Source organism: Equus caballus, chromosome 4 (assembly GCF_041296265.1).
Source record: "Equus caballus isolate H_3958 breed thoroughbred chromosome 4, TB-T2T, whole genome shotgun sequence".
In the NCBI taxonomy this organism is placed as follows: Eukaryota; Metazoa; Chordata; class Mammalia; order Perissodactyla; family Equidae; genus Equus; species Equus caballus.
The window spans coordinates 65,742,753-65,765,046 of record NC_091687.1 but is presented as its reverse complement, the minus strand read 5'-3'; the positions used below and the strand labels follow the sequence as shown (position 1 = coordinate 65,765,046).

The following is a 22,294-nucleotide window of genomic DNA, read 5'->3' as shown; positions in this document are numbered from 1 at the left end:
TGTCTCCTCACTCCTCTTCTGAGCTGCAAAGCAGTGTGGTGGTTAAGAGCGAGACCTGTGAACCAACCAACGCACATCCTGGCTCCACGCTTGCTGGCTGTGTGACTTACTAGGCACCAGGCCGGCAACTTAACAGCGCGTCTGCAGAGCCTCATCTGAAAAATGGACGGAAACTCTACCCAGCCCATAGGTTGGTAAGGTTTAAATGAGCCATATTGTGCGACGGGGTGTGTGCAAAGATTCTGACCCAGTCCCTGGTATTTAAGTGCTAGCTGTTACAATTCCTGCCCACCATACCCACTGCTCATTTCGACCTTGACTCAGGTCACCCCCTGGGCCTTTCTCTCCTGCCTCCCCATGCCTCTCCATCCATCCTCTGAAGCCCTGATCTGATCCCCAACCCCTCCTCTGCTCTTCCATAAAGCCTTTCCAGATTGTTCCAAACTGCACCAACCTTTTCCTAGAGATGTCTCCACCCCTCCCCAGAAGAACTCGGATCCAGCAGAAGAGGGGAGACCCTGGAGGCACTCAACAACTCTGATGACGAGGTCTTTGTTGAGTACTTAGCAAATGCCACACACCATCCTTAGCACTCGTTACAATTGTCATTTAATGCAATGATCCCATGTGGTAGATAGTATTTTTTCCTCCATTTTGCAGCAAGAAAATGAAGGTATTAAGTGCCCTTAATAAGATCACACGGCTGGTGACAGGGGGCTGGGGCTCAAAGTGTATCCTATCGTTCTTCTGAGGCAGTGCATCCCACTGGTTGAGGCCACAGACTGCCTGAATACAAGTTCCACCCCTGCCTCTTACTGGACTGGCTTTAGCAACGTACATAACCTCCTTGTCCTTCAGCTTCCTCTACTATAAAATAGGGGTAATGACAGACCCTACCCCCTGCTGCAGTGGGAGGAAAAAGCACTAGGATAAGGTAAGCCTATCTAAGAACTGGCTATTAATATGATCCATCCCGCCACCTCATTTTAATAGAGGAGGTTCTGAGGCACAGAGCAGTAAAAGGCTACGGAGGTAGTGGTCCAGCTGGGCCCACAGTCTCATCTTCATTTCCACCTAATGGCTGCCTTTTGACTCTGCTTAATTAGGTCTCAGCTCTATCCTATGGAGCTCTACCCTATGACTCAAAGGGGACAGGAAGAAGCAGGGGAACCTCTCTTCAGGCAGACCATGGGAGGGTGCAGCCTCCTCTCTCCTCTGGGCACTCAGGGTTAGAGGTAGGCCATTCCCTTGCCGCCAGGAGATACCTTCACACTCTGCCCTCCTCCATGCCCAGCCTGAAAGCCCCTTCCTCCTTGAAGCCCTCCCTGATCCCACCACCTACACTCACCTGCCCAGCAGGAAGTGCTTTCTCCCTCCACTGAATTCCCACAGCACCAGCTCCACCTCTCCCCAGTGGCATGACCTCTCTGAACTGCAATCCTGGCTATGAGAGTGCAAACCTCTCTCTCTGCAGTCCCCTACCCTTGGCCCTGCCCTCACTCCACCCAGGCCAGACACCTAAGATTCCAGCTTGTCATGTGAATGGAATGAGTGAGAGGGTGAGGTGATGAATGAATGAAGGATTGGGTGAGTGAGTGAATGAGCGGGTGGGTGGGTGAGTGAATGAAGGAGTGGGTGGGTGGATGAGTGAATGAATGAGTGGGTGGGTGGGTGAGTGAATCTCTCCCACAAGCTTGGGGGGGCCCTGAGCCAAGTTCAGGTCTGAGGGGTGAGCTTGGTCAGCCCTGACTCACAGGGCCCCCGAGGCAGGGCTAGAGGAGGGCCAGGTGGGGTCCCGGGGGAAGCTGGAAGGATGCCAGCTTAGTGGAAGCCACCCACTGCTGTCCCCTCCTACCTCCAACTCCAGCAGAGATGGACACGGAACATACAGATACCTGATCTCGGGGCCCTTAGCCATATCCAGCCCACACCACCCACCCGAATTCAGGGCTCCAGATTCAGGGAGTTACTCACTTCTCCCCTCCCCATCCCTGACTCTTGCTGCTGTGGTTCCCTCAGCCTAGAATGTTCTCCCCATTCACCCATCCCTCAGCTCTCACCTGATGTCAAGTGTCTATTGGTCCCTAGGGCCCAGCTCAGGGGTTCTCAGCCTAGCTTCTCATCAGAATCGCCTGGGGAGCCTTTCGAAATCAAGGTGACTATGACAAACCAAGGTTCTGATTTAATTGGTTTGGATTGTGGCTCGGGTACATTTTTCTAAAAGCTCCTTGGTGATGCTGATGTGCAGCCAGGTTGAAGAACCAAGAATTTAGTTTAAATACCCCCTTCTCCATGGATCCCTGCCCACCTTCCCCACGGAGAACGCCCTTCTTCCTCTCCTGAGCATGCCTGGGGGTGAGACCCCCTCCCCAGCACTGGCCTGCCCCCTCCTGGGAGGGTGTCCATCCTTACACCTGTCTCCTGCCAGGACACCCCTGTGGGTGAGCTTTCTCGTCCTCTCCCAGCCCAGGGCTCCACAAATGGCACGCAGCTCACCTGCAGGCCCGGACCCCACCCCACATCCCCGCTCTGCTCTTCCCTCCTGGATGCTTCTTATTGCTCAGCTCCAAATGTATCTGAGACCTACAATGCAGGAACAATGGCCCTGGGTTGGGAGGCAGGACAGCTGGGCTCCAGGCCCACCTCAGCCTCACACACACCTCCCCCCATGCGGTCTAGAGTCCCTGCCCTCAGGGCTCCATTTTCCCATCCCCTAGACAAGAGGCGTGGGCCAGATATTCTTTTGGTCTCCTGCAACTGTGCGCCCATCTGGGCCCCCTGCCTCAGTTTCCCTGGCTGGTGGAACCTAAATCCACTTTCGGCTTCGGTTAGGGCTGACCAAGAGCTTGGCTGGAGGGAAAAGGCAGCATGGCCGGAGTGGTTCCATTACCAGTTCCTGTCCACTGCTGACTGGTGGAGAGCTCGGGCTCAGGGTAGGGTGGGGGGCGGGGGGTGCCTACCATAACATTGAACTGGACTGCAGATGAATTACCATTTAAACACTGTGCTCAGAAGAGCTCCTGTAAATGGGGAGGATCTGTACAGAAAAGTGGATCCCTCTAGTCTGGGCAGAGAGCCACACCCTCCAGCGACTGAGGCATAAGTGAGGCTGTCGAGGCCTCCAGGATGCCCCCAGTCCCAAATCTCCAACTGCCCACGCAGAGCCTCTCTCTGGCCCCACTGGGCATCAGGAAGCTGAGGGTGCCTTTGCCCTGTGGGCCTCGGCGTCCTGTCTGCACAGTGGGGAAGTCAGGAGGAGAGGGGTTACAAGGCGACTGGTTCTCATACAGGGGCCATGCCACTCCCTCGGGACATTTGGAAATGTTGCAAGGCATTTGTGGCTGTCATAGGATCCCGGGTGTTAGGGGCATCTACTGGGGAGAGCTAAGGCCACTAAATGTCCTGCAGGGCACAGCCCCATCCACTACGAGGAAGCAGGATCCCCCCAGGGCTAACAGCAGCCCCGGGAAGCACTGCCCCAGACAGGCTTAGGACTGGAGCTCCTGCCGTTGCCTGCTCTCTGGCTTCTAATGGAGCAAACAAAGCAGGTGGGAAATGACCCCACACCTCCTGCCCTGGGTGGACCAGGTGCTCTCCAGCTCGGCCACAAACAACAGCTGTGTCCCTGCTGCCACCAGGCCCCGGCTGCCCGTTAACGAGCTCTTGGACAGCCGCTGCCCAGCTCAGACACCAGCTCTCTATCCCAGCCCCCATGGGATCGAAGGTGGCCACCTCCAGCCACACAGGACAGCCCGTTCCAGAGGGAGGCATCCAGAGCAGGCTGTCCCCAAGGAGGGCAAGCCCAGTGTCACTGCCCAGAGCAGATTCAGGACTCCATCCCCACAAAGGGCTTTTCTGAAGGACCCAGGGACCTGTACCTTCTACCACTTTCCACAAGGTGGCAGGGGGCTGGGATACCAGTTCTAAAGCCTGGCCTGCGTGTGCTGGGGATGCTGTGCCCTCCCCAACACCCCACTCACCTGGGAAGGAGTCATTCCAGCCCATCAGCTCATTGGCCCTCTGGATCTTCTCCAGGCACATGGCTTGCTCCTTCTTGAGGATGCAGCTCGAGTGCATGGTGGTGGCCTGCAGGGAACACACAGGAGGGAGCTTGGAGGTTTGTCTACAAGCCTGCTACCTAAGCCCCAGGGGCCGTGGGGGGCAGTGGCAGAAGCAGGAAGGGGATAGTGACAGAGATTTCAGGGCCAGCAGGGACCCTGACATACCATGAGGGCTCTTCTCCTTCACCACCTCAACATGTGGCCTTGGGTGGATCCCACCCCCTCCCTGGGTGTCAGTTGCAGCCACGTCTTTAATAATATTAGTAAACACATATATGGCACTTTACCATGTGCATGCATTGTTCTGTCCATATATATATATATATCGAGTACTACAAAGTAGGTACTATTTTCACCATTTCCCATTTTACAGACGTGAAACTCAAGCACAGAGATGTTAAACAACTTGCTCAAAGTCACATGGCTTAGTAGATGCACAGCCTGGATTTGAACCCAGGTGCTGTGGCTCCAGAGACCACTCGGCTAGTACTGCACTTTATGGGAGCAAGCCGCGGTGGGAGAGAGGAGGGGCCGGGAGAGCTCCTCCTCTGTCTCCTCTGAGGGCTCAGGAAGAAGGCGCAGCCCAGCCCAAGGAGCTGCAGGCGAAGGAGCAGCGGTTGCTTTCAGTGGGGCCCACCAGCTGCACTCATTTACTCCCAGCCCATTTTACGGAAGAGGAAACCAAGGCTCAGAACAGTTAAGAAACTCGCCCCCAAGGTCACACAGGTGGTTAGCGGCAGATACTGGATTAAAGCGCAGGACCAAGTAACTTCAAAGCCCGCGCATCATCCCATGACAGCTGCATCCTAATGCTGTCACTTTAATCAAAACTCCAGGGTAGTGTTCAGGGATCCAGTCTAGCTCTGACTGTTCACAGATGTGCAGGCGGCTTCCAGGGAGAGGGATGGGCTTGTCTGTGGTCACAGTAAGGCAGAGCAGAAGGAGGACCGGCATCCAGGGCTCTGAAGACTGCTGTATCCATTGAAGGGCTGAATTCCCAGATTGAGGGGAAAGGGCCAAAGCTTGGGAAGCCTCCTCCCCCAATCCCCCTAGCTGGGGGAGAGACATGAGCAGAAAGCAGGCTTTTGAGCTCTAACCTGGCAAAGACTTGTGGGCTGGGGACTGGAATCAAAAAAGCCACCTGCAGCCCTGACCAGGGCCCCTCCATACAGTTGAGCAGGTTGTGTACTGCACAACTCTAAAGGTTGCCGCACGTCACCATCATAATAGGGATATAAACTATGTAACAATTTCCAGTCAAATCAGTACAGGGTCTTGAGGAAGGGGCACCCTTTCCGATTCACACAAAGGTGCTGGATGGCCCGCTGTGGGTGCTGGCAGAGATACCAGCCAGGCGAATTGAGCTTCACTGAGGGCACATGAAAGACACAGGTTCCGGGGGTGGGGGCTCAGGTGAGCCTGGGGCTCCAGCTGGTCAGGGAGGAGAGGGTCCTGGGCCCTTACCATAGGGAGCAGGAGGAGAGCAGCCAGGGAGGCCTGCACGATCCTGGCCATGACACTTCTCAGCCTGGCAGGAGGCTCAGGCCAGGACTGCTTGCCTCCCAGTCAGAGCAGCCGCTGGTCAGCCCCAAGGTGTCTGCGGGCTAGAGAGAAAGGAAAAGCGTGAATCCAGAGGAGGGGCAGGGACCCCCTCCCCTCCCTGCAGCAAGGCTCTCAGCCTCCGAGGGTAATCCCCCTCCATGCCTTCATCCGTGCTGTTCTTTATTCTTCTATCCCACACACATCAGCTGAGCCCCTACTCAGTGCTGGGCACCGAGGATACAGTGGGGAACATGCTGGCTGAGCCCCCATCCTACTCCTGGGACAGGCTGGATGGCTTTCTCCTCTGCAGCAGACGTTGTCTCCCCCAGTCTCCCCCAACAGCGACTGGTTTTGCTGGCCCATGCATGCCCACCTGGAGAGGACCTTTCCAGGTCCCTCAAGTGCAGGCCTATGACGAAGGTCCCCCCAGGACACGTGGGGGGCAGTGCCACTTCTGCACCACCCGTCCACAAGGCATCGCATACTCTCCTCTTCCGTCCTTCCACCCTTCCCCAGCGCTGGACCAGCTCTGATGGTGCAGCAGGGGCAACACCAGGGGCAGGGAGCGATGCTCCGAAAGGAACCCAGATGGCTCAGTGAGCTGACGGGGCCAAGGCCACACCGGCCTGGCAGGTGGAGCCAGTTCCAGACCGATGCATGAGAAAGAACCCGCTTCTGTCTAAAGCGCTCCCTCCACGAAGGCCGCTGTTCCACTGCGGAGCCGGCTCCCCTAACAAACCTCACCTCCTTCCACTCTGCCTCAGCCCACCTGGCCCCCAGGATAATGCCTTTACCACCACGACACACAAACCAAAGTGACTGCTGAAGAGGGCGCTCAGGCCTCAGTGCTGCAGAACTCCAAGTCGGGGGGGGGGGGGGGGCTGGTCCTCGAGAACGGGAGCCGCGAGTAGGGACCAGACAGGGTACGGGGAGCCAAGGGAGGAGGCTGTGGGAGCCCTGGCACATTCCCAGGGGAAGAGTCTGGTCTGCTTCTAAAATGGATCATTAACACACATTCCCTCCAACCCCGCCATTCCACATCTGGGTGTCTTTCCTAGAGAAATATCTGCACCATACAAAAAGAAGCAAATGCAAGGATGTTTACCGCAGCATCATTTAAAACAGCATCAACAGCAAAAACCGGGGCAACAAAGCATCCATCAGGCAGGCACTGTTAATAGGCCCCAGCACACTCATACAATGGAATACTACATGGTAATTTAAAAATTATTACTTTCATTACTATTAAATTCTTATTAAAGAGATTGAGTAGGCCCATATCAGGGCCACCACTAACCCATAGGTGCCTGGTTCAGGAGGCCCATGGGGGTCTGCATCCCAACCATCAGTCCTTGCACACCTCCGACCAGTGGGCAGAGCTGCCATTACCCCGGGGCCTCTGTGCTCCTGGCTGTCTGCCTACCCATCCCTCCCTCCCCACTCCTTACCTCTCCAAGCTCCCCTAGGCCTCTCCGAGCTCAATCTGGTGACAAGCAAGCACCCAAAAAGGAGAAAGAAAACCAGCCACAGGAAGGCTCAAGGAAAGGGGCCCTCATCTCACCCACCTGCTGCCCTGCCAGCTCAGGGACCACTCAGAGATGCTGAGGGAGGCTGTGAGTACCCCTAAGAGATGCTCTGAGAAGCCCAGGGGCCCATGGGGATGCTGGCCCACCCTGTCCCCTGCAGGTCAGGACTGGGCAGGCTCCGGCTCAGCATCCCTGGGCACCTTGAGGTACCAGCTGTCCTGGACACTCAGGCTTTAGTCTCTGTAACCCCTCCCAGAGCCCTCCACATCCCTGCTGGTCACCAGCTGCCTCTGGCACTGGTGGCCCCCGGGGGGCTCTGTCACTTCCACTATTCCTGGGGAGCCCAGAGCTCAGTCTGCAGAGAGCTGACACTTCTGACCTGCCTGGCTGGAACAGAGGAGTGCCTGGCCCATCGGCCCTCAGTAGATGCTGGAGGCAGTCTCTCTCAGCCAGCAGAGGGCTTAGAGAAGCGTGGGCAAGCCAGAAGGCCTCCGAGATCCAGAGCTGACTCTCCCACACCTAGGACAATGGCAGGCCAAAGGCTAGTGAGGTCTGAAGTAAGGAAGGGGTCCACACAGCCCTTCTGGTGGGGTGCCAACCATCTCAATCTGCGGCCTGGGCCTGGGTTCTGGCCCCAGCACTGGGCCACAAGCTAGATCCTTTGCTTCTGCGGGTCTCAGCTTTCTTAGCCAAGAGGAAGATGACTCCTCATCTGAGCTCCGTCCTTGGCCTGCCTCACAGCCAGCAGGGCCCAGACAAGAGCCACAGGAGGGAAACGGATGCACAGCCTGTGTCACTATGTGGACACACAGTGCTCCTTCCGGAGGAGCTGTCTCCCTTCAACTCCTAGCAAGATGCTACTAGAAACATCAGCCAGCCACTGTTTCTGTCTCTTGGGAGAGACCTCTCGGCCTGGGGCACAGAGCAAGCTTCCTGGAGGAGGAGGCCTGGGAAGAGGGAGGAGCACTCAGAAATGAAATCAGAGCTCCCAGCAACACCCTGAGAAGGCAACAGCACCACCCACTTCCTTCAAACCAAGACTCACTGCCTCCTCCCGCAAGCCCTGACCCTGCTCCCAAGGTGCGCTCTGACCTCCCAGCCCAGCGCTCCCCTGGGCTGCCCATCAGAACCACTCAGAAGCATTTAAAAATACCCCTGCCGACTGAGTGGGCCTCTCCGGGGCTGGGCCCGGGCATCAGTGTTGTTTACAGTTCTCCAGGTGACTCTGGCATAGAGTCAGATTATAGAGCCTCTGTTCTAACCTTTATTAGAACCAGCAGAGCTGGCCCGGAAGAGCTAGCAGCTTCCACTGCTCTGGCTGCTCCAGAGGGTTAGCGGGGCAGCAGGCAAGCAGAGAATGAGTTTGTGTTTTGAGGGCTGGCTGATTTCTGATTTTCTCCTCTCCCTCTCTGCCTCTCTCTCACACACACACAAATACACAGAAAAAGGTCCACAGAGAAGAGCATAAGACATGTCAATCCCACCGAGAAAAAGAGAGACACTGATCCCCAGGGCGCCCGCCTGAAGGCATCATATAAATGCCATGTGTAGAACACACGAGGGTGGAGAGTCCTACAGGGACCAGCAGACACGACACGTGTGCGCGCGCGCACACACACACACACTCTCCTCCCCAGAAATGCAGAGGCACACTCACCACATATAGAACAAAGAGACCTACAGGTGCAACCACACATTTAGATATTCAGGTACGTTTCCCAGACCATTGATGCATATCATAATACAGACACACTTATTCTGCAAAGGCATTCAGATACACAGAGGCAGTTAGATCTGGATTCGGAGGCAGGCGCAGGTACACACAGACACACGCACATGCACACGTGTGTGCATGCGTGCACAAACATGCTCACACAGGGATGCCAGACTTGCAGGAGGCTCGTCCCTGCTCCAGGCAGGGCCGCTCTTCAGCCACCCCTGCAGTGGATTAAAAAGAAGCTGGAGCAGACGGCTCAGCCCCACCAGCCCCAGCTCCCCGCACTGTCACCAGGCTGCTTAGGCAACGACATGAACCAGGGAGAGGTGTCCCCTCCACCTGACGACAGGGAGAGGGGCTGGGGAACTCAACCTGGGCCTTCTCTGGAACTAGACCCAGGGTCTTGACTCCCACTGTTGCCCTCTCTTATTTGTTGTTGTTGAGATATAACTGACATACAACATTAGTTTCAAGTGCACAAGATAACGATTCCCCATTTGTACGCATTGTGAAATGATCCCAATAAGTGTAGCCAACATCCACCACCACACAGTTACGACTTTGTTTTCTTGTGATGAAAACTTGTAAGATCTACTCTTGGCCCACTGTTGTCCTGGCTTATTAACACCCCATACACACACTATAGTCCACTCCTGCCCAACCGCACACAGACACCAGCGAGAGAGAACCTGGGAGCTGCCCGGCCTTGACCAGCCCACTCCTCTGCTGGGGACCTATGGAATTACCTACTCTGACCTCTCCCAGGGTGACAATCTCCTCAGCCCCTCCTGGCACTTCTGCCCCCATCCTATCCCTGCCCGAGGCCACCTTGCAGCATCCCTGCTGGACAGCGCTCAGAGCTCACTGTCTCAGGCACCTGGTCCTCCTCAGGGCCACATGCTGGTTCATCTGCCCTCTGAGATGCATCCCCTGGGCCTGCCACCTGCAGCCCTTTCAGGGGCTCCTCCTCCTCCTCATCCTGGCTGCCCCCCTCCTCTGGACTCCCCCAAGCAGCCAGTGCCCTCTCACAGGACAGGACTAGGCCCGGCCACTGCAGCCTGGGGTTGGTCTCCCCTCTCCCTGGGGATGGACACTGGGTTCTTCCGGCCCAGCCACACAAGTGGCTCAGGATGATCTTCTCACTGACACACGCAGGTTGTCTCCTGGGTCCAGGCTCTGCTGGGGCCACTGGCTTTTGCAACTGGTCTGAGGACGATTCTATGTCCTGGTATTCATTGTGGTGAAGCTGGGGACCATTTTGCTAGAGTTTTTAGCCTTAGGGACTCAGGAAAGCCACTTGGCTTTTCTGTGCCTCAATCTGATTACCTGTAAAATGAGAATACTAGTAATACCTATCTCATAGATATTACTCTGAGGCATAAACAAATTTATATAAGTAAACTCTATAGAGTATAGACTGTCCTAGCTACATGTGTGTAACTATTATCATCTTACCACTGATGTTCAGGTTTTTGCATCCTCTTGCTGTCACCTCTACCCCCATAGCCCTGTGTCACATTCAAAATGGGAACAGCAGGCCTGCTGTGCCTTTCTTTGCTAATGACTAACATTTATTAACCACTCAGTATGTGCCAGGCGCACTTCCAAGCAATAAATATGCATTAACTCATTTCACCTGCCCAAAACCTATGAAGTAGTTACTCGCATTATCCTCGTTCTATAGCTGAGATGACTGAGGCACAGAAAGACTAAGCAACTTCCCCAAGGTCACACAGCAAATACATGGTAGAATTGGGAAGTGATCCCAGGCAGCCTGGCTCCAAAGCTTGCATGCTCCATCCCTGTGCTCCTGCCACTTTCTGTCACTGGTAAAAGGAAGATCAGCTCAGAACCCATTGGTACCCCATTAGTGATCCCTCTCACACCTTTGGGGACTGGTTAGGGCTTCGGCTACTCCTTGCCCATATTTCTATATCTGAAACACCCTCCTTAGGAAGAGTTAATTATAGACGCAGCATTTCAGACCTGAAATGGATTTTAAAAGCCACCTCCTAGCGACTGACTTACCTGTGGGGAAAGCGAGGCCAGAGAGGGGGAGACGCTTCCCACGGTTCACACAGTGGAGAGTCCTAGAGCCCTGCCTGGCAGAAAGGGATGTGACAGACACCTGAACCGGAGGGAAGTACATGCCCCCTTCCAGACTCAGGGGAGCCTGCCGTCCTCAGGCCTCATTAGCCCAGCGACCGACCAGGAGCGGGAACTGACACGAGCAGCCACGTCCTGTGCTCCGGTGAGCCACTGCACCAGGCACACAGGAAGATGGCATCATCACTCAGCACACCGGAGCCAGAGGTGACTCACCGGGCTCCCGACTTCCCACATGGAGTGGGAGGGGACTCAGAGACCCTGCAGCCATCCCCCACTCCCCCACACCCTGCAGGACCCTTTCTGCAGCATCTCGGCTGAGGACGGCCCGGCTCCTGGGATGGGGCACTTACCCCTCACCAGAGCTGGTCCAGGGCCCTCAGGAGCAAGCTCTGACGTCTTCCCACCATGTCCTTCTGGGCCATCCTTTGCCTCGTGAAGCCCCCACCGTGTGGGAGTGGCAGCTTGCCCTCCCTCTCCATTGGACCACACAGCCTGGGGTCCCTCTCCTGCCTGGAAGGAGCTGGGGCCAGCTGGGCAATCTCCTACTGGAGTCCTCTGGCTGCTCAGCATCCCTCTCAGTCACAGGGCAGTGCCAAGCCTGGACACCAGACAGAAGATGACCCAGGAGAAGTGGATCACGGCCTCCCTCGCTGGCCACATGCTCCCTTTATTAACTAGACCTGAGCAGGACTGCACCCCAATTCCTCCTCTGCCTCCCAGTGCAGGGAACCAGGGAGCGAAGGCTGAAAGATGAAACGCTGCTCCCCCTCAGCTCACCCCTCAAAAGGAGGGAACTGCACTTGCTTCTGGGAAGGAAGACGGAACCCCTTTCCTCCTCAGGAAGGTCAGAGCTGATAAAGGCAGAGCCCGGCACCTGGGGGAGACGCATCCTGGCAATCGCAGGATTAATCAATAATACTGATGCTCCTCTTGGCAATCAAACCTTCCCCTTTCAGAACCTGGCCCCCAGGGTCCTGCACACAGCTGGTGACAGAAGCCAGGTCCCTGAAAGGGCCCCCAGTGATGATTCCACCCAAGCCCTACAATTTACACTCAGGGAACGCGGACTCGGGGCAGGAGCACATACTTGCATGCTGGTGATATTATTTCATTTCACTGGTGAGGGTGTGAGGCCCCCAGAGACAGGGAGACTTTCCCAGGGTCATGCTGCAGAGCCCTTCAACCCTGGACAGTCCAGGCACATCCCCTGTCCGGGAGGGGTTCTGGGAGTTCTCTGGCAAGGAGAGCACCGCCGCCCCCCCCCCCCATTAGCAAGAGGAAAAAGGGAGAAGAGGGGGAAGGAGGTAGCAGAAGATGATAGAAGGGGGAAGAGTAAGGTGGGAAGGGCAGTGCTGGAAGACAGGGGGAAGGGCGAGGGTACTCTGAGCACCTCCCAGGCCTAGGGTGTGGCTCAGGGAGAGGGAGGACTGACCCTGTTAACCAGCAGTCCCAAGTCTCCTGGAAGGAGGGACAGCTCCCATTCACATATGCCCCCGGCACACGCCCGGGCAGGGCACGGGGTGGGGGCCCAGGACACTGTGATGAGTGCCTGGCGGATGGGTCTGGGAAGGTGACTTGGGGTGTCAACGGGCACAGCAAGATATCAGGCGGTGGCGGTGCACAAGAGGGTGGGAGGCTGGTGCCAGTCCTCAGATGCCAGGGACGCTGCCCTGTTCCACGGGACAGGGCTGGGAGCACTGACGAGAGTGTGGCAGGAGAGTGAAGTCAGGAGTCCCTGTTCAGGAACCTTCCACAGAGTGCTGGTGAGCTGAGCGGAAGGGAAAGTGCAGGCAGAAAAGCCACACTGAGGCCGTTTTCCGGATTCAGGGTAGAGGTGATAGGGGCCCGGGTGGGGAAGGGCAGCTGGAATGGAAAGAGGGGGACACAATCCAGAGACTTGGGACAATGGGAGAGGAGAGTCTCCCTGGCCTACCTCCAGGGAAATAGCAGGAAGGAAATGTCAGAAGGGGACAGAAGGGATAAGAAAAAACTGAAGGCAGGACCTGGTTCACCACGCAGCCTTAAATCAGAAGCTGGGAAGTTCCAAGGTGCCTAGCAAGGAGCTCTACATTTTTTTTCTCAGCCAACCCTCTGCGGTGCCCATTTGTCAGGGGGGAACGATGAGGACCACTAAGGCAATGCATGGAGTAGGATGAGAGCGTCCAGGTGTTCCTCAAGGCCAACCTGACCTCCTCCCACCACCTCCAGGAAGCCCATCCTGGTTGCACCCACCTCCACTGACCTCTCCCTCCTCCTGGATGAGAGCCCCTCACTCCTGCCTGGGCTGTTTCAGGTCTTGTGCTGCTCACTGTCAGTTTCATGTCCTGTCTGGAAACAAGGGGCATGTCCAGATCTCCCTGCAGTCTCCCTCCTGGTGGAGGTGGGCACAGACCTGGGCACAGAGGGTGAAGGGGAAAGGGGACTCAGGATCTGTTTGATCAGTCCCAGCGCTGGGATGTCGTCCCATGAATGTTGTGCCGAGGTGTCCTCAGAGTGGGAGATTTATGACACGGACACAGCGGAGGCTGCCTGGGGTGGGGTGCTCAGGCCAGGCGGGGGGCCTCTCCTGGCACTGACCCATTATGCAGACGGGCACTCTGAGCTCCAAGCAGAGTGGAGGGAAGCATCCAACGCCCCCTAGGGCAGCTCAGGCTCTCAGTACTAAGGCCCTCCCTCCTTCCACCTCTTAAACCACTTCTCTTCTCTAACCTTATAGCCCAGGGGTTAGCAAACCCTTCCAGCATGTCACACCCAGCCTGTCACCTATTTCTGTGCAGCCAGTGAGCCAAGAATGGTTTTTACATTTTTAAATGGTCAGAAAAAACCTAAAAGACTCATATTTCATGACACACAAAAATTGCATGAAACTCAAATTTCCATGTCCGTTAATAAAGTTTATCAGAACAGAGCCATGCTCACTTTTTTATTTGTCATCTATGGTTACTTTTACACTACAACAGCAGAATGAAGTAGCTGTGACAAGAGTCTACGGCCAGCAAAGCCTAAAATATCTCCTATTTGGCCCTTTACAGAAAGTTTGTCAACTCTTGTTCTGGTCTCATGCAACCCATGCAGAATTTCCCCATTCCATTCATCGTGCATCTGGACTTCACCAAGGCAGACTTCTGTGATCCTCCTCAGGCAAATGTCTGAGCCCCCAGTTGTGACCAGATCTGTGTGAGTGGGTGTGTCACCAGGTCCCTTTGTCGTTCTGCTGTTGCATGTTTTGCCCCAGCTCTCCGGCAGTTGTCATGGGAAGTCTATATGCCTTCCCAGCAGTGTGTCACTCCCTCTCTGTGTGTCACTGTGGGGGTGGCTGTCACCATGTGCCTCTGACGGCATCCAGGGCTCAGTACAAACACGTTGCAGGCGAGGAGTTTCCAGCCTGCAGGTTGCCAGGCAGCTGGACCACTAGGCCCAGCCTGTTGAGACCCTGGACTCTTAGATTCCTTTGGTCAAAGACGGCTGAAGCTTCCAGGGCCGCTAGCCCAGTGCAGAAAGCCCCCAGGCAGCCCCTATCCGGGGCATCAGACCTTTGCTCCCATACCTCCCTGGACAAGAAACCAGTTACTCCAGGTGTCAGCTCCATGCTGGCCGGCTCTCGGGGAAGGTAGGCCTTCCTGGCACAGAGCCAAACTCAAGCTCTGTGCCAGGCACACCTTGGTCCTGCCCTAGGCCAGGCAGCACAAGCTATCCTGCAATTCATCAGTGCCAGCTCTCGGTCAGACCTGGGATCCTCAACCTCAGGCCATGTCCTCAGGAAGAAAGCCACCCTGTGGCCTTAGCTCCTTCCCTTCCTACCTCCTCAGTTGCATATACTGATCTGTAAACATGCATTTTGTGTGTTTGTTTATCCAACACAAATTGAGGGAGTGTCCAAGGTAGAGCATGGCAGAGAGGCGGTGGCTGCATGAAAAAGGATGGGTCCCACAGTGTTTCTCCAATCAAACCCCTGCCAGCTTGAACCTTTCACAAAACAGGACCTTAATAGATCCTTCAGTCTGATTACTCAGTGGAATGCAGGAAAGGGTTCATGGAGAGGCTCCCCACAGACACTTCCCCTCACCACACACAGGGGCAAGGAGACTCACCAGGTCTCATCCCAGACACAGAACCGCCTATGAAGGACTCCTGGTGGGGGATGGAAGGGACGACTCCGCCATCCTGGTCACCCCACACACACTTGTTGATGGATTCGATGGATGATCTGGCCTAGGGCCTGTCCCAGTATGTTCTGTCTCTAATTTGTATGTACAAATTTTGGCTTGCATCCAGACTGGCGGCCTGGCTTGCCCTCCCCAAGGTCAGTGGGAAGCAGAAGCCCCAGATTCAGCTCCGCCAACCCCACCTGCACCCAGCACCAAACACAGACTGGGGCCTCCTGAGAAAATGTGGGTGCTGCCACAGCCTGCCCCCCACCCCCATATAGTTCTTTCTCCCCTTCAGAAGCCCACGGCCACTCAAAAGGTTCTAGCCTGACCTTCAGGATGCTTGTCTCCTCTGCCAACAGCAGTTTCAAGGCTGTTGCCCTCCACAGTGTGTGCGGCCCACTCCCATTCTTCTGCACCCCTCCACACTCCCTCCACCCACCCCCCACCCCCCCCCCCCACACCGCGCAGGGCTGCTCACAGGAAAAGCCAAATGCTGTGTCTCAGTTTTCGGGTTTTCTTTTTTTTTTTTTTTTGAGAGGAACTGGCTTTGTGGGGCACTGTGTGGCTGGGGGAGGTAAAGAAAGTGGAACTGACGCATCTGCACTAAAAGCTTAGAAATGGTCTGGAGAGTGAGCAGGGGTCTACCACCCCCAAGAAGCATCTTCCAAAGGGGGCCTGAGCTGCTTCCAGGGGGTTGGCTCCACTCCCCGGCTCCTTGTGAAATACAATTGGCTTCTGGCTGGGCTCCCTGCTGAGCCCTAACCTGCCAAGGTCCCACCAGGATGTGCCCCCCCCCCCCCCCCTGCTTCCTGCAGCTGCCGCAGGAACGGGACGGGCAGGGGTCTCGGGCCGGCCAGCTTCAGCCCGGGAGACGAGCACCTTTCTCCCACAGGCCGCCGCAGGGTGTCTCCTAGCGGGACCCCCCAAGCCCAGGCATCCTGGCCCCGGCCCTTCCGCGCCGCGGGAAACCGAGGGACAACGCTCTTTTGAACAATCCCGAATGTTTCACCATAGAGGGGGCATTCTACGCTGGCTCCTACCCCACACCCTACCGAGCACATCGCTTGCCCACCCCTCAAACCCGGTGAGGACTGCGGTACCCAGCCCTCGGGGACCCACCAGCGTCGCCTTCCCAGTTCGCGTAGGCGCTTCCGTCTGCCTCGGGAGCACAGAGACAGGTCCCTCTGGCCGCAGCGCCTTCCCAGCCCCTGGTTCTCGGTTCTCAGCACCCGGAGAGGCGCGAGGTGGCTAGGCCGACCCCACCCCCTTGGGGGGTGCAGGGATCTGTCGCCCCAAGCGCGACCCCCAGACACGGTGGGGGGGGGGGTCAGACTGTCGCGCAGGAAGGGAGCAGCGGCGGGAAGGGGCTTCGTTTGGGATTCGGGAGATTGGCCCCGCGCTGGCCCTGGCCCACTCTCCGTCGGTGGAGGACGCGGTGGAGACCGCCGAGCTGGAGTGGGGGGTCTGTGGGCCACGAGGGGCGAAGGTTCTAGAGTCGGGGGTGGGGGGGGCGGCCGGGGCGTGGAGGGGCAAGGGCGGCGGGGCGGCCCTTACCTGCTCGCGGCGGGGCCTCGCGCGGGGCTGCGGGCTGCCCTGCCGGCCGGGCTGACTCCGCGGCGAGGGAGCGCAGCGGCGAGTCCGCGCCCCGCGCCGCCCGGGGACGGGGAGCGTGTGCGCCGAGGAGCGCGCGCCGGGCCGGGGCTCCGCGTTCTGTGGCCGCCGGCGCCCGCTGTCCGCGGGTCCCTGCGCGGCGGCGTGTGCGTGTGCGCACGCGGGGACCGCGCTCGCCTGGAGCCGCCGCCGCCGCCGCCAGTCGCCGCCCGGGGCCCGCGCGCGGCACCCCCCGCCCGCCCTCGCCCTCCCGGCCGGGTCTGCCTGCCGGAGAGGCGCCACCTCCGCCGCGAAGCCAGGCCTGGGGCAGGAGGGAAGCGACCGACCACCGCCTCCCCCGCGCGCTTCGCAGGCTGGGGGGTGGGGTGCAGGCCAATGGGCGCCCGGGGGAGGGGTTAGGCCGGGGAGGGGGCGGGCGGGGGTTTGGAGGCCTCGCCGCAGACAAGAGCGGGAGCTGAGGCGCCGAGACCCTGGGGGCGAGGATGCGGAGGCGACGCCCCCCTCTGTCGCCCCGCTTCCGGGGCTCAGAGTCAGGCCTTTCCCGGGGCTCACCGCCCTCCTTTCCACCCTCCCTAAGATACCCGGCGCGAGAAAGCCCTCACCTTTCTCTCTCCCACGTCCTCATGATTCCGTGTCTGTCGGAGCCTGTTCCTCCTCCTCCGAGAAGCCTTCCTTACCGGGCAAGTCCCAGACTCTCCTTGGGCTCTCCTTTGCTCCCACAGCCCAGTCCTGGGAAGGTCAGCTAGCTTGGGGTGCTTGCCTGCATGTCCTCAAGTGTGATCTCCTGGAGAAGCCCTCTATGGCCAGAAAAGGCTGGGGCGGGGGGCCGGAGGGGGGTGTCTTACAGGGGTGCTTACAGTAACTGAAAATGATACTGCTCTGGAGTCAGCTGTCTGGGCTCCAGTCCCGGCTGTGCTCGGGCTAGCGCTGTGAACTTGGGCGGGTGGCTTGACCTCTCTGAACCTCAGCTTCTTCACTGGTAGAGCCACCTCTCCCCCAACCCCTCCCTCTTGACAACAGCGTTAAATAAGAATGGAACACACGCCCCATAATAGGTTTTCGCTGACTTTATTTACTCACTCTTGAATAAATTACTATTGCTTCTGTTGTTGTGGTCCTGCTGAATCTCTTCCTAGTACAGGTGGGATAATTAAGGCTTGATAAGGAGAACTAAACAGGTCAAGGTCGCGCGGCCAGTCAGTGATGGAGCGCAACCCTAGCTGAGAACAATTAGTTACCACTCCCAGGCAGAGGACTTGCCCTCTGTTCACCCCACCCACCATCCCACTGCCCCCACCTGTCCCTGCTCTCAGTCTCTGGTCACCGTCCCAGGCATCAGTATCCCAAGGGCTCCCTCAATATCCCCATCCACAGTTATGCTACCAGGCTCTGCCCTTCCCCACTCAAGTGAGTCATCGTCCAGCCTCCCTGTGGGCCCAAGTTTTGGGTGTGGCCACCTTATTGGGGAAGCCTCCAATTGGGGAAGGAGGAGGGAGGAGAAAGAGACTTGAGCCTTTCCTTGGGGATTCCAGGCCAAGTGAGGAGAAGAGGACTGGAGGATGGAGCAGGAGTCCATAATGGAAACTTGAAGGGAAAGCAGCTGAGGCCCCAGAAAGAAGCGAGGAGTACCCTGGGTCTGCAGAGTGAGTTGATGGTTTTTCTTTACCGCACAGAAGACACTGGCCCCGATGGTATACCACACTGTTGATTTGCATGACTTATATTCCTTTCAGTCCAGGAAAGCTTACTGGAGGAGGAGACTGTTAGTCTTTCTCTGTATCAATAAGGACTGGGACCTCTCTAGAGAGAAGAGGGCCAGGTGCTGTGCTCGAGTCAGACAGATAGGACTTCCCTCTGGACCTGACTACACCCCTTCCTAGCTTGTCGCCCTAACCCTGGGAGCCTACTTCCTTCATCAGGCTCCAGCCAGGTGTTGTGATGATCAACTGTGATGCTATGTGTGAAAGTGCTCCGTAAACTGTGAAATGTCAGGAGCGGGAAGGAAGGGCTGCCAGGAGCCTCAGAGTCAGGAGGGAAGCGTGGAAGGCAGGCTGTTGGGGGCTCAGGCATGTGAGGAGGAGTGGAAACCAGAGTCACCTAGAGCAGGCCAGCTCACCCTGGAAACATCCACAGTCAGGCCCCCAGATGAGGTCCCCATAGCTCTGAGGTTCTGCATTCAGTTCCAGGTTTATCTCCTTTCCGATACTCTTAATTCTCCAGGTCCCCCTCCGGAGGGGGCTCTGGGTCCCCTGCTCTCTGTTCTGTGTCCTCAGATGTATCTTGGTGTGGGCAGTGAGCAGGTAGCATGGTGCCAGACTCGGGCACACCTTCCTCTGCCTGGGCAGACAGACAGACAGTGGAGGAACCCAGCGGTCCTCTGCTCACACCCTTTCCCTTCGCCTGTTCTCCCTTTGTTTCAAGGTCCCTGGCCAGAGGGTGAGCTCCTAGCCAGCCACAGCTAGGGGTCAGTCAGGGCTCTGGGTACCACTGTGCAATTCGTGCCCTGCACAAAAGGACCTGGCCAAGGGGCAAGTAGGGGTGGAAATCCAGCTCCTGCTCTGTCCACCGCCCACCAAACCAGGCATGCAGAGTCTCCCCAAAAGGGGCACTTTTTCTAGTTGCTCCTGGCGGGAGCGCCTCCAGTTCTCTCCAAGGTGCTATATGGCCTAGCAGTCCTTGCAGATGGCTTCTAATCCCAGCCCTACCTAATAGCAGCGGCCTGGGTGAAGCAGGAAATAGGCAACAGAGCTGGGATCCAAGGGGGTTGCCTAGTCCCCTTCTCTATGAATAAAGTGCCGGAGCCTAGAGGGACCACAGGACTAGCCCGAGGACACATAGGTAACTTTCTTATCAGACTGGGGACTAACGCCCACATCCTAGTTCCCAATTTAGTCTTACTCTACCCCTGGGGGCTGCCCCATCATGCCGGCAGCCCAGGAGACTGTTCTCTACCCCTCCCGGCATATGGCTCTGGTCTCTCTTGCTTCTCCTCGAGCAGGAGCTACATCAACTCTGTTGCCCAGACTAGGCCTTCTCAAGGACGGGGCCAGGTCTCCCTGTTCCTCCAAGCCAGCCAGCCCATTCTCACCCCGCCTGTCTGGCTTTGGGAAGACTGGAGGCCGAGGGACCACCCTCGGGAATAGTCTTCTCCCAGAGGACCCCTTGCATTGCCATCTGTCCCCTCCAGAGGGAGGCTGGGGGTCTCCTCAACAGCTTTTCCCTCCCCTGAGGTGCTCACTACCTCATCTCCTTTTCATAAGCCAGCCAGCCAGGCGGGCAGCAGCTGAAAAATATGGGTTTTAATTCAATTTTCTGAGACGTGGCCGAAGGAGATGGATGCCAGGCTGCCCTACCCAGCATCCATCTCTCCTGAGTAGCAGTTCCCTCCATGACTCCTGGCCCCCCACCCCACCCCACCCCACCCCACCCTGGCCTTATGCTGCTCAGGCAGAGAGCACAGCACATTTGAGGACACCAGGACATTTTTATTGTAGATAGCTGACATTTGCTGAATGCTCACCTCGTCTTGGGCCAGTGCTTCTCAACCCTCCTGGTGCTACAGAATCCCTGGGGAGGTGTAAAAATATACTCGTGCCCGGGCCTTACCACCCAAGACCATTAGACAATTGGTCTGTGGTGAAGCCTGGACCAAAGTATTTTTTTAAAGCTCCCCAGGGGATTGTAATGTGCAGCAAGGTTCAGAACCACTGTCCTAGGTCCTCTGCTAAAGGCTTTACATGTGAGTGTCCCAAGGTGGCATGCTCATGAGTCCAGAACCGGTTAGAGATGTACTCAGGTCCTGTCCTCAGCATCCTGGGCAGCTATAAGCAGCCTGCTCCGTTTTCCCCAGGACCTAGATACATGTTTTGTTTTCTACATGCTCCAGGATGTGAAAAGGATGGAAAGTAACTGCCTTACCTGCATTAGCCGATTTAGTTCATATTTGGGGAATGTCATGGGCCTTGAAGGCCAGGCTGTGGAGTATGTGTCTCTTTCCACGGAAGAGCAAAATGCTGATCCTGAGTCACCAATCACTAGCCAGTGGAGCCAGAGGCCTCGATTGTGCAGCTCTGGGCAAAGTTTGATCCAGAAGGCCCTCTGGTCATCTTCTGCATCTGTGCTGGTGTCGGACGGCCAGGGAGACTCTCAGAAGCCCCAGGTCCCTCAGGGAGTGCCCGCTGGAAGGCTTGGAAATACCATACAGCAAGCAGCAGGCAGGCTTTGGAATGCTCAGCTCCATGAAGGTGTGTAAGCCATGCCCATTGCTCCATAAAAGTCCCCTCTCCCCTGGATACAAAGGCTGCAGGGACGTACCAGGTGGCAGGGCCCGGGCTCCCTTGGGAGAGCACTCATTCCAGAAGCAGGGCACCTTAGGTCAGGTGCACTCTCACCCCTGCCCTCTCATCCAGGAAGCAACATCCTCATCAGATGGTCAGTGCCATCTAGAGCCTTTTCAGTTATCCCATGGACCCTTGGAATTCTCTAAGAAACCAAAGCAGTGAACATCAGGCTGCCTGGATCCATGTTTTTCAGACTGTGTTCTAGAAATCCTTGAAGCTGCCTCACCAGAAGCCTGGAGTACAGAAGGAAGAGAGACCCATCTTCAGAGCTGCCTGGGAGCACCTCAGAGCTGAGGAGTCCTGAGTCCTCTCTGTCCCACCCCACAGGGCATGGCGATGGGTCAGGAGGAACAAGGGAGGACTGTCCGGAGTAGGGGGAGGTGGGACCAGGAGCCCAGGGATTTGGAGCCCTAAATTCTAAGTGCAGACTTGACTGGTTAGCACGCCCCATTTCACAGGTGAGGCAAATGAGGCTCAGAGAGCAGAAATGATTGGCTCAGAGTTACAAGGCTAACTAGTGGCAGATCTCTGGACTTTCAGGCCTGTACTGTCTCCCCTGAACCATGATAACTCCTAGAAGAGAGGACACACGTCTAGGAAAGCGTGGGTGTATTGAGAGTAGGGTGGCCAAAGAAGTAATCCCTTGAAGACCAGAGTAAAAGTGAGAGATTCACGTGACGAGCCCTCAGTCTCCTTCCCCCACGTACACGGATACTCGAATGCAGCCTCATGCCCCGATAAGCATACGCCCAAATATACCTTCTTATCGCTGCACGGGAGTGTACTCTGCACACATACACACGTGCACTTCCATCCAGTACGTACGCCCAGAAGAGGGTTTCACATAGTGTCCAAGCGCGCACACGCACACAAACAAGGCTGCCATCCATCCACAAATCTGCAGTATGAAAGTACATCTTCTCCACAAAGACAGAGATGTTTTCCTTCCTGCAGAACTGCGTGCAGGCAGTGGGCCTCTCGGCGGAGGTAGAGCTCCATCACTGTCAGGCAATTCTCATCAGACAGTGACATTTCACATTCACCCTCCCAAGTCCCCTCCCTGGGGACTCCGCTGTTTACCCATGGGAATAACTATCCTGCAGGGGACCCTGGTTGCGGGAGAAAGCACTATTTCCACTCTCATCTCCACATCTTCTCCATCCACAGGGCTTTCTTTTCTTGTCTCTACCATTCCCTGCCTCCATCTTCGGCACACTGAGGAGTCGGTGTGTAGTAC

The 22,294-nt window shown here is 56.7% G+C and overlaps 1 protein-coding gene across 26 annotated transcripts in view; it reads right to left on the bottom strand.

The window, feature by feature from the left end:
- ADCYAP1R1 (ADCYAP receptor type I) overlaps positions 1-17,608 on the bottom strand; it is a 58,867-nt gene extending 41,259 nt beyond the window's left edge. For 8 of the 26 annotated variants that reach the window (XM_070264771.1, XM_070264778.1, XM_070264783.1 and 5 more), the window contains exons 1-3: positions 16,661-16,928; positions 5,526-5,665; positions 3,981-4,086 (exon numbers count right to left, since the gene is read on the bottom strand). In XM_070264771.1, the coding sequence (XP_070120872.1) occupies positions 3,981-4,086; positions 5,526-5,576 (157 nt within the window). In that variant the 5' untranslated portion in view covers positions 5,577-5,665; positions 16,661-16,928. Of the gene's footprint in view, positions 1-3,980; positions 4,087-5,525; positions 5,666-10,874; positions 10,949-11,305; positions 11,554-13,187; positions 13,348-16,660; positions 16,929-17,319 lie in introns of those variants that run through there. The other 18 variants (XM_070264772.1, XM_070264780.1, XM_070264786.1 and 15 more) reach the window with 13 other exon arrangements.
- Between the last annotated feature and the right edge of the window lie 4,686 nt (positions 17,609-22,294).